The 12,605-nt window shown below is 38.1% G+C and overlaps 1 protein-coding gene across 1 annotated transcript in view; it reads right to left on the bottom strand.

Annotated features, from left to right (window-relative positions):
• Positions 1-12,605, bottom strand: part of NELL2 (neural EGFL like 2) — a 150,221-nt gene that overhangs the window by 97,522 nt on the left and 40,094 nt on the right. Inside the window, exon 9 of the mRNA XM_037390221.1 lies at positions 11,824-11,926. Within this exon, the coding sequence (XP_037246118.1) occupies positions 11,824-11,926 (103 nt within the window). The remainder of the gene's footprint in view (positions 1-11,823; positions 11,927-12,605) is intronic.

Here is a 12,605-nt window from a genome sequence, read left to right as displayed (position 1 = left end):
GACAGCATTTAATCAAAAACTAATCTAAAAAAAATCAGGTGCTACCAATAGTGCTGGAAATTTTCAAAAGACAACTCTAAATAGAAACCTACTGTACATCTAACATCATGCCCCTGTTTCTCAAGGCTACTAGAAGTTACTGTTATCCATTGTGCATTCCCAAACAATACAATACTTCATATCTAAAGTCAGTTCAGGATTTGAAATAATTAAAAATGTAAAAATATTAGCAGGAGCAGATGTTCACAGAGTCTGCTTTGTCATAGCTCATTTCTCCAGAGTGTAGCCACTGATGCCCGAAACCAGCCACAGAAAAAGTAAGCTGGAGTTCATAGCAACTGTTAATGTGATTATTCCTTTGCTGTTTGGGAACTACATCAATGAAAGAAAGCCTTAGAGTCACTGATAATTTAAAAAAGAAAACAAACCACACAAACGTAACACAACTCATCTATGTAAACACTCTATTGTCCTCAGGGAGACCTCTCCAGACATAAGACTCAGACTTCATATGCTTGTGCAACCTGGTGTGTTTGTCTCTATGGGGCTGTAGTGTATGCCAATCTCTAGGGCAGATGCAATACTTCCATTTTACTGATACATCAGCCAACTTGTTTTCTTGCTTTTATTTTGTCTACCACTACCTTTATACAGAAACCAAGAATCAGAAAATACAGATAAAACAAAGATTTCATTTTTGATTATTGCCTGTTAGCATCAAACCTGCATAAGGCAAAGAAGAATTCTGCAATTTCAATGGCACAGAAAAGAAAAAGGTACATCTTTAAATGGAATTAATTTCATTTCCAAGAAACTCAGAAATTACTGGAATGAGTTAAATAGCATTAAGACAAAATACTCAATGAATTTTATGAAGCCCGTTCTCAAAGGTTTTAATTTTTTTCAAACTCAAAAACACGAGTTAAAAACAGCAGTTTACATTGATAAACATTTCCATTTGTTATCAGTATATTATGAGTAAACACCTTGTTTTCATTAATTGCAGAGACCTAGTATGGATATTTGGTAGCATTATAAAGGAACAGAGGAGTTACGATGATCAAACTTGACAGATAAGACATTTGGGGTGTTACTCCGCCAAGAACAAGTACTATCTTTCCCATGGAATAATCTGGTTTTGTTAGAGGGAACTTTATTGGGATTGAGAAAATGAATCCATCACCCTTTGCTTGTGATCACATCACCTCAATACATGGGGAATACTTCAGTATCTCCATGAGAAATGTGAGGAGCAAATAACCATAATGCTAGCAATGTGCTCTGAAGACACAAAATAACCTTATCACAATGTTGAATTAAATTGAAAAGTCAAATTAGCTTCTCCTTCCCCCTCCCTGTAAATTCTATCATTCTAAGAGCTAGAACAATGGGAGTAAAATATCTTGGGAAAAAAGAAACATTTTTCCCTCAAGTCTTCAATAAATATCAGCAACGCAGTGCATCCATTTCCTGGAGGACACAATTCTGAATATGAAACCAAGACTTAGCCCACACTGCCAACAGCTCCAAGCCAGAGCTCATGAACACCTAGCCAGAAGTGTACAGTCACACCTGAGAGAGATGCCTGACAGGACAATGACTCATTATTTTAGTTTTCCCTCACTCCCCCCATATTTTTGGCTCCATATTTAGCATCTTATCTCTTCTCTCACACTCTAAACTGCCAAATCCTGCAGGACAGAGGACTGCCTTTCATGTGTACAGTAGCTAGACCGATAGGTCTTCATAACAGCAGGTTTTAAAGCTACCTTAATATAAGCAATTACTAGAAATAAAAGTACAGGTCCTTAAATAAATTTGCTTACTGTATCTCCCTCCTTGCAAGTCAACCATGGTCTGCTAAGAACCGCAGTCCAAAACACAGCATCCCATTTATTTCACAGTACGACCTTCACAATTTGGGGGGCAAAAAAATGCAAAGGCTATCATTCTCCAAGGGAAGAGTTTCTTCTGTAATGCAAAACATTTTGTTTCAACAGCTACCTTAGGATTTCATTTAACAGACCTTGATATCTGTCCACATATGTTTAGATGATGTTAGACTTCAAAATATGGAACTTTATTGGAAAGAATGAAGGACAGGGCGCTCTTGCTGTCTGTCATCAATTGTCAGCAAGAAAGAAGAATGATTGGGACTTGCTGTAAACAGTACTGGTAAATAGCTTCCCAGATGACTAAAGACCGTTGTTGCAAGGTACACACAGACTAGCTTTCAGAGTACAGAAAGATGAGGATTTTTAATCTGTTTGCTCACACTATAAGAATCAATCCATTACTTCCACTGAGTTTTCATGGGGCTCAAGATGTCACATTGGAAACAGGAGCAAAGGTGCAAATGTGTGAATCAAGACGGCTGAACTGATGCATAAAAATAAGGATGTGAATCCTTTATTTATTTATATGTTTATTTTAATTTTCTATTTTTAAAATGCATTCATTTATTCCTACATTTATTTACAGCACCTCTGCAATAAAATATTGCAAAATTATAAAATGAAAAAATTGTCATTAGATGCTTACATCATACCACCAACCCTACACACACAGAGCCACAGACAACCAAGGAAAAGATTTAAGCATTTTTGAAGTCATATGCTACTACTATTAAGAACCTTGTCTGAGAAATTCCCAACAGTCGTATGCAAGATTGTTATCTCTTCTATGCTATACTCAGATTTAATTTCTCATTTATGTGCCCTGAGGATCTAAAAAGTTTCTGGATATAGCATGATGAAAACATCTACGAAACAAGCAGATGAGGACAGTATGAGAAAGGACTGTTAGACCATATCTGCTGAGATTTCAGTTCTAAAGTTGTATCTCACATGGGACAAAGTGGCCAATATTGGAAGGCAAATATATTTTATGAGCTGACAAATGTAGAAACAGTGATCAATAACAGCCTGGAGGTCTATACATCACACTTCAGATATCTGCAAGTGATGGCTAAGAGAAGTAAACCAAGCAGTAAAACATTTAAACCACTACATGTTTCCACTAAAAAATTTCAAGCTTCTGCAGTCCAAAAGACTGAAAGCCACTGGTTTAGAAGTCATTATGTTTACAAAAAGACAAATAAAGGGGAACAGTTTACATCATTTTATATTAATCTCCCTGAATCAACTTCACTCATATTTTACCATTCCTTCCTTAAACTGCCAGGGAAATAAGATCATATTATTGACAGTTTTGTGGTGGGAGTTTTTCGGTATCTTATTTATTAAGTTTCAGCCTTCACAACCTTCCCATTTTTTCACTTCACATGAACAGGCACAGTCAGAAAACTGTATGTGTGCCTTCTTTTACACTCCCACTGGCCCCTACCAGTGTCTCCCCCAGGCCAGCTTTTCATCCAGGTGACCCTTTTCAACATGGCAATCCTGTTATGATTAAGACTATGTTGGGTGCAAACTGGCCTTTCAGTCAGGTCACAACAAGCCATGAATCTTGTTTGCTTGGCTGGGTTTTGGTATTTTGTTCTATCCAGCTCCATGAAGCTCCACTTCCAACTTCCTATCTATGACCTTGCCCAAAAAGTGCAGTTTGGGGTTTTCAGCTAAAGTCAAGTTCTGCTCTTTTCAGCACACATGCCCATTAAAGATCATTGTTATCGGTACTACAAAAATTTGCAAGACCTACAGACGAAAAGCTCCAGGCAGAAACTAGAACATCAGCTACAAGCTGCTGATTTGGCAATCTGCTCTTGGTTATGGGACAAAAAAAGAACAACAAAACAACAACAACAACAACAACAACAAAACCTAATTAAACAAAACAAACAAGAAAAACCCAAACCACAAACCCACATTCCAATGATGCAGGTGCAGAGTGACATTAGCACACCACTGGTGAGAACAAACATATTGAAATCAATGCACAGCCATGTGATGTGAACACCCACATATCCTAGGTGATTTTCAGAATTATAAATAGAACTAGAAAATTTTTATTATTTCATAGCCACCTGACTATGCAAATTCTGGTGAATCAGAATAACTAATGTCAGGGTAGTAACTTATTAGAGACTGGAACTGCCAATCTGTCCGCTCCCAGTTGTCTGAAAGCCACAATATTCATCTCTAACATATATTAATGTTTTATTTGCACTGGAAATAAACTAAAATAATAATAACAATAATACGCTGCAGGTATTTCATATTTTGTGAACTCCCTGGTAAGAACATAATAATAAAAGAATGGAAAAAATAGGTTCTTTTCCCAGACAGTCTTGACAAAATAGGTTATAAGAAGAGCAGGGGAGAGCAGAGCATGGCCTACAGCAAAATTTCCCATGTAAAAAAAATATTTTTAATTCACTACCAATAAAATTACCAATATTATGTTTTCAATTTCTTCTTTAGTGCAGATTGCTACATATTCAGTGTAATGTATTTTAATGAATAAGGATTTTCTTAAGCATACTTCATTTTAGAATTCATTCCTCAGGCATACAGTAAGATTAAAACTAGATGACTTTACCATTAACTGGAATTCTCCTCATATACTGATACATTGCCTCCAGTTCTAGAATCTTTCAGTGGAATTCCACAATGCATGGGGTCCAGAACAGCTAAAAAGCCACTTGCCTAGGAGGAAGCCACACTCTGATGCATGAAAAGTCTGACTGAGGCACAGTGCACCGACTCCCCCAGTCCTCCTCTGCTAACATGGAACAACAGAATTTAAAGGACATGGGGAAGGAGGAAAGGAAACATAAGGAGCAAAATATTCTGAGAAGTCCAATTACTATAAGCGGAATTTCAATTTACTGTAAGCTATATTTTAATTTACACAGAACCACAGATATACAAGAAATGAGTTTCCTGCTCAGAAGGGAACCATAAATGAAAGACTCAGGATTTCCCTTCTGACGGCATTACACTGCCCAGCTTTCAAAGAACAAAGGTCATTGGAGACTACAAGCTCTGCACTAAAAATCCCCTGATAACTCTGCCATCAGATATATCACATATATACATCAAACATATTTCTATGGTATGAGTAGTTTGAAAACTTCTATAGCTTCACCATAGAAAAACATAGGAGAGACCAAGCATCTAGGGTCAAGGGTGAGATTGCCTACCAAAGCCAAGGGGAGTCTTCCCACTGTCTTCAGCTGGCTTTGAGTTCAGCACAGGAAAGGCCCCAAAACATCCTTAAAAGTGTCCCAATCCTCAGCTTCCTGAGAAGCCTATACTTTCTAGAGAAGAGAAGGGTCTCGGATCTTCCCAACATGTGCAAACTCCTGATGGAAGGGAACAAAGAAGAGAGAGCCAGACTGTTCTCAGTGGCGCCCAGTGACAGGACAAGATGCAATGGGCAGGAATTTAAACAAGAAAATCCATTTGGACACAAGAAAGCACTTTTTTACTGTGAGGGTGACCGAACGCTGGCACAGGTTGCCCAGAGAGGTTGTGGAGTCTCCATCTGTGTAGATATTCAAAAGCTGTCTGGATAGGGTCTTGGACAGCCTGCTCTAGGTGACCCTGCTGGGGGGCTGGACCAGGTGACCTCCAGAGACCCCTTTCCACCTCAACCCTTCTGTGAGACTCAGAGTGTAGGAGCTATGCGGGATTCACAAATGATACGTACATCAATTATGCTTTTTCACTACAGCTTTGTAAATCTAAAATAGCTCTACTGATTTTATTGACCTACATGAGTTCAAGGATACTTTTCCCTTCAGAAATACTTCTTTAGATAAATTATTTGTGTCCTATTTCTAAATGAATATAAATACTGTCTTTCTTTTGAAGACACAGAGTTGCTGAAATAATAAAATGGTATAAACGGGCAGTAAAGTACAGTGTAATTCATCTCAGTAGTACAAGTGTGTATATAGTGCTTTTTATGTGTCATTACAGTGTGATACTATCATTGTGTGTGATTCAAAGTCCTAAGAAGTAAGATTGATGCAAATCACTTCAGCATAGAAGATCCAGAAAGGAGAGGCCGAATGGACACTATTCTGCTAAATGCTAAATCATCTTCAGAAGTTCTGCATCCTGACTGCAGGAAGCTATAATAAATAACATGGCTCTAGGAAATAATACAGTGCTGGCTATATTCCAGGCATCTTATAGTACTATTCTGAAGTAGGCTAATTTATCTGATTTTTCCTATTTAAAAAAATCTTAAAATAACAGAAATTATGCTCTATTTGCACTTGTATCTTTAAAAAGCCACACATAAATATTTTTTTATTTTTAAAAATATTTATAATATTTTGCATTAGCCAGAATGTTGCTTCTCCTTTATGTAGTGTGCATTTCTTAAAAAAAACTATGATTAAATGACTAACCATTGCTTCACTGATAAAAACTGCCTCATCTTCCTCCAGTACTGCCCGCTCTGTCTCCCTGAGCCTGCTGAATGTCCTGCAGCCCTCAGATTCGTGCCGTGTCCCAGCCAGCCTGCTGCAGCAGCATTTTGGTTTCCAGGCTGGCCCTTCTTCTGATTTACTGCAAGGATAACACGGCATGTTCAGTCAGTGCTCACTAATCCTGTCATTCAATCAGTTCTCTGAGCTGCAGCCTCTCCTCTGTGCCACACTGAACGCAGGAGAAGCTCCTCCAGCACCTGGATGAACAAGGCAGGGGCTGGCATGCCACCCTGCTACTGATGGACATCACCTGAGGTAAGATGGTGTCACTCCTTCAGCCCAGAAAAAAGGTGGCAATTTTGCAAAAGATGAAATTTAGTGAGCAGCACAGGCTTAAGTCCATAATACTTCAATCCACCTGGATAAATGATGGATTTCAGAGGAAGCTTAATCAATATCCCTTAAGTTTCTAAATAAAATTTTTACACTCTTGATGATGGTCCGTTGCTGTGCAAATGAGTAACAGACGGGCTTTCACAGCTTCTCTCTGTGATCTGGAGCTTGCAGAAGAGTGTGTTTACTCTGGGGGAAAAAACAGTGCTTCATGAAGAGCAAGAAGGGAAATCCCCTTGATTTTAATTATAAAATTAAAAGTTTCTGTAAACTAGCAATACAGATCACTGTATCTGAAACCCATGCATATTATAAGAGCTACCACATCCATATTTGTGTTTAATTTTGTTCAAAAATCCTTTCCGGGTTATATAACCCCTTTACACACTCACTCTCCACACCTGCTAGCGACAGCAGTGTGAGCTGATCCAGTACAGTCCTATGCTTCACACTGTTGCTTAAAATATTTGTGTTAGAGTGCAGATTTGGTTACAATGAACCAGCAAACCATCAAACGTCCTGTTTCACAAAAAAAGCAAGTGCATGGAAAAATCACAGCCCGCAGATTTGAGCAGAATGGCTCAGACTTTAACCTCCATTGTAATCTTTTAGGATAGACTTAAATATTTTGGAATTAGGTCTGTAAGTATCTTCAGTGTCACTGCAAGGAGGACAGTGACGCGAAGAGAGCAGTTTCTTCCTGGAGATCAGTCTTTGGTAATGGGAACTATTACTGCACCAGGTACTGGTACAAATATCACTTCTGGCCTTAAAGAAAATGAAAATCAGCTAGTTTGTTAAAAATACACTGGCTCCATTTAAAAAAAAAAAAAAGCATATATCACATAGCTATTGGAAGTGATGCCTTAGTGTTATCACACTGACTAATAAAAATGTTACCATAAAAAGATTTGCTGACCAAGTACCAATTGCCTCAGCTACTAAGACATTGGCAGTCCTTCCACAATTCACTTAAAATAAATGAACTCGTCCTTGTACTTCTTAAGCCAAGTCCGTGGTCTAAAGCAATACTTTATAGGGTCAGTAGGGGAGCTTAATCTCTCCCTGATTCGTATCAGTGCCTATCACCACATAATGCATTTGTCTCTGCAAAGGAGAAAAGAGTTTAATGATCTCTTGCACATACCTTCTCAGATAGGTTCAAAATTGCATTGGGAATCAAAAAGAAAGTAGTCTCTGCCTTCCAGCTCCAAACAATTCTACACAGAAAGCTCCCATTGATCTAAAATGTATGCTCTGGTAGCTGGACTGAATTTTGTGTTGAATAGCTTGTCTGCAGTTGAAGCATATATCCAACATGCTGGCCAATTTATGTGCCTTGGAAGACTGTTGGTTCTTTTAGCCCATTACAGCTAATAGAAACACAATGATAATTTGCATGCATTGCCATTCCTTATGCTACCAGCATCGACCTTCACACTAGACAATACAGAACAAGTTGTCTGAAAGTCCTCAAACAAAGGTACAGAGTCAGGGGAGAAGGTCAGGGTTTGAGTTGTCAGGTTTTTTTTCTTTGGGCTCAAAGAAGAACCGAAGTCAAAAGCAATAACGGTTAAAAAAGAAATCTACAATGTTCCTTACTAAGTGTTCTTCCCTGAACTTAAACATTTAAGAAAAACATGAAGTGTCAGTTGTGGTGAAATTTCTAAAACATTGAAAATGTCATCAAATGAGATACAACAAAGCTGCACTGTCCAGTATGTAAAGCTGAAGTTCAATTCCTAGAGCCTGGCAGTGTGGTAGGCGCCCACAAGTCTCCTAGCATAACTGCTTGATGCCAGAATCAGGCTTAAAAATCCGGCACTTTCCATTCTTATCTGACATACTGATATGCATTACAGTAACTGATGGAAAGATTAACCTCACAGCTTTAGCTGTCTGAAAGTTTGGTATCTAGTCTCATCGCCTGGGCTCCCTATACAGTGCACGGAAACAGGCATCCACCCCCAGAAGGCAATTCATCCCATCCCTTCTAGCCCCTCTCAGCACCAAGCGCCCTCTGGAGATGCCAGTCTCCTTCACTGGCTATCAAGAGAGCCTAACTGGTGGCGTCTGTAACTAGTAAATGAAACGCAACAGGTAAATGAAACAATACATGACAACAGCCTTCAGAGCACTTGATGACAGTCTGTACTCCTCCATGCAGTTTAAGCATTAGCACACATCATGGCCCCATTTTGACCTGTACCAGCCAACGTGCTCTGAAGCAATGCCAGGCACGGCTGGGGGGACAGCGCTGATCAGAGCCCATACCTACTCAGCCATATGGATGCAGATACTCTGTTCAGGGGGAAGGGGAAAAAAGTTCAGCCATGTAGATAAGAGCCAGAAGTGCCACCTAGCCCTCAGGGCCACAGGACTGTGCCTGTCCTATTTTATTTACTACTGTAATTGAAGCCACTTCAGATTATATTCCCAAATTCTACATGTCTAAAGACATGCAGAATGAACCCATCCTCAATCACTCGGAGGGTGGGGGGAAGAAAAAAAGAAGAAAAAAATAAAACCGAAACCCTGGGAAGTCTGCTTGCTGGTCACTTAAGCGCTATACACTTCTATTCATCTATGCCAGTTGTCATTAAATCAGACACGCCCCCTGCTCTTTTGATGACCGGTGGCTTTGTTCAAACACCAGCAGAAGAAAGCAAGCAGCATGGAGGGAAGCACTCAGCACTGGGTGAGATGCAGCCACAGGGCCGACACAGCTACCACTGCCTGGGCAGTTCTACTCACACAACAGTTTGGCAGAAACAGCCCATCACCTGGTATAAGGTACCACAAATACCAGGAAGGACACAGAGATATCCATACAAGTTTTGTCTTGAAGCAAGCACTAAACCCAGCTAAAGAACAGTGTGTTAGGCAGCACCTTCTCTCAGCATTTATGACCAAATGTCCAATACTAAGGTTAGTGGTTCTGTGAGCAAACAACCCTAATTAGATCTTTTCCCAATTATAAGCCATCTGTGTTCACTCTGCATTATTTAGTCAGATGCTACACCCTCTGATACTGTTCTAAGAATTGAAAATGAAAAAGTTATTCTCAGAATCTATCCAAATGGAGGAAATCTGCTTTGACCCCTCCAGCAAGAACTGTGGTCATCAAGCATACTGACCTCAATCAGCTCAGACCTGGAGCTGAAGACACCAAGAAGACAGGATACAGCTAGCATATACATATATATATATATATATATATATATATATGAACTCAGTGACAACTCAGCATTTCCACCAAACCGGCCTGGAGAATAAGTAAGGGTCCTGCAGTCTCCATTGCCTCTAACTTCCACTCTTTAATCTCTTTCACTGGAATTTAACTATCTTGTCAATGGGACTCCAATTTACACTCTCCATCCTTTCATTCCAGGGATTTGGCCACTTTAAAAGTTGTGTGGTTTTTTTTATTTAAAAAAAAAAAAAAGCATTTTAAATAACCTACATGAAATTAGGAATAAGTTTTCAAAAGCAATTTTTATATATATTTTTTGATCTAATCATTTTTGGGGAGTTTTTCACAAGAGTTACATGTGTGCATGTTAGGTATAATTTGAATCACATACTGCCATCAAATTAACAACACTGGAAGCTAAAAGACTTTTGATAGTATTAAGAATATCAAAAAGACAATATCAGAGTAAACTTCACAGTGTGCTGCACCAGAACTGCATCTTAATTGGAGTAAGCAGCAATGCCTTATGACAAGGTCAATGTCCATAAGTTCATTCACATTTCTTGACCTTTGTCAAGACTCCCAATAAAAAACAACTTCATAAGAATTCATATGATGTGACCACTTTCCCGCTAACATCTGGATGGAGAATTCCCAACTCTTACAGGTAGCGCATTCCATAAACATACTTCAGAGGATCAGGTTTTCAAACTCTGCCAACATGGTCAAAGATTCAAACAGAGGCTTGAACTCCACACATCTCACATCCCTGAGCCATCTAATATGCATTGAAATTCTGTGTAGCTGGATAAAAAAAAAGTATTTGAATTCTCATTTCCTCTCAATTAGAATTAATCTACTTGAGTAAGTTAATAAGGTTTCATAAAATGGGATGGTTTGTGTAACTTTAACACAATTAAATATTAATAAACTCCTGTGGGAGCAAGATCAATGGAGTACAAAACGTCTTCCTGAATTTTATCTTACAACATGTCATTTCAACCAGTTATATATTTCTCTATACTCTGTAAGGAGTTTTACACAGCAGCAGAAGACTGATGAAACCACACAGAAAAATCTCAATATTTACAGAATAAAGAAGCATGTGCATCTCATGCTTAATTTCAAGAATGGATTCCACCATAGCCTAAAATAAATAACCATCACATATGTAATACACATCCATAATCAACCTGAAATATTACGTAAAGTCCATCTAGATAGTGATTAACCTAAAATTCCCCTTCTCTGGCCCTATCTGCAACAAAATCAAAATGCTATAAAACCAAAAAGTAATCACCTGTCTTAAATGACAATATTGAATTACCTCTATCCAGTTTCCTGCATAATTCTGTCTGACCTTTTGCGAAAGAACATTTCTAGGTGCCTGGGTTTTGCTGGTCTCTTGGGTCTAGTATGAGTTTTCTCTTCCCTTAATTACAGAAGAAGAATCATAAATCTGAACATCCATTTCTAGCACTATAGCATAAGGTTGAAAGTACATCCTTCTTGTGGTAGAGGTGTTAGAAACACTGGTCAAAACAAACACCAGGCAATCATTTTTGAATTTCTAGCAATTTGGTCTGAAAGATAGACTATGGAAGTCTGCAAAAAGATTCTTAAATAACTTCTTTTCTTTTTAAACACTGATAAAATGTCTATGCATTAAAAAAAAAATATCACTAAAATAAAACAAAATATCCACACCTGAAAAACTGAAAACTTCTGACTATCAATTTCCCAAAATATTTCAGAGAAGTCTAAGTTCCCCAATTCCTCAACTCAATTATTTCATTCCCTGACCAATTCTTTCCCTGATACGTTTACAGAAAGCTTCAGTTGCTTTACAGATTTCAAAATACTCATTAGAAGGAAGCACCACAGTAAAACTTACATTGACATTCTTTGCAGCATTTGCCATCCACATACGCCAGGGCAGAGTTAAGCGGGCAGTCAGAGAGGGGGCAAATCAAAGCCTCGCACTGCACAGTACCATTCTAGAAGAACAAAAGGTGTTTAACTGGTACTTATATTTAGCAAGAGCAGAGATGTTCTCAAACACAGGAACTTAAAGACCTATTTTTAACTGCAATGAACTCTCTAACTACACCCAAAAAGACATTTTAACATATTTATTTTAATAACAAGAACAGAAACTATACCTTTAGAATATCATGCATACAATCTTCTAGACATGTATGATGTGTTCTTTGAAATGGTAATGAATAAATATTTAATTTTTTTAGAGGCAAACCTATTTGGAGGTAAAACATTCTGTCAATCAGCAGCAAATTGACAGATCACCGTGAAATAACAACCTCACAGAACAATACTCTGCTTTCTGATTTTTACATAAGAGACAATACACTTTTAAAAGGTAATAATATCATAGCTGCAAGAAAAATCTAAGACAAAAATACGTAATGCATTTAACACTAAATTTTAAATAGCTATCAAGGAGATTTGATACCATGGACTAAGTCTTCTTCTCATCAACCACAGAACATTAAAAAGAAAATTAATATCTCTCCAGAAATATAAAGATCAAAATCATATTAAGTTAGAGGAGAACCATTCAGCAAATTATAGATAGCAAATCAATCTAAGGTACAGTACAGACAACAGCAGCTTTTCCACTAATTTCTAATGGCTTTTGGTTTAGGCATTTAATGAGTT

The sequence above is a fragment of the Falco rusticolus genome, chromosome 5 (assembly GCF_015220075.1).
Source record: "Falco rusticolus isolate bFalRus1 chromosome 5, bFalRus1.pri, whole genome shotgun sequence".
Classification (NCBI taxonomy): domain Eukaryota; kingdom Metazoa; phylum Chordata; class Aves; order Falconiformes; family Falconidae; genus Falco; species Falco rusticolus.
Note: the sequence above shows the minus strand (reverse complement) of the source record. Positions and strands in the feature narration are given on the sequence as shown.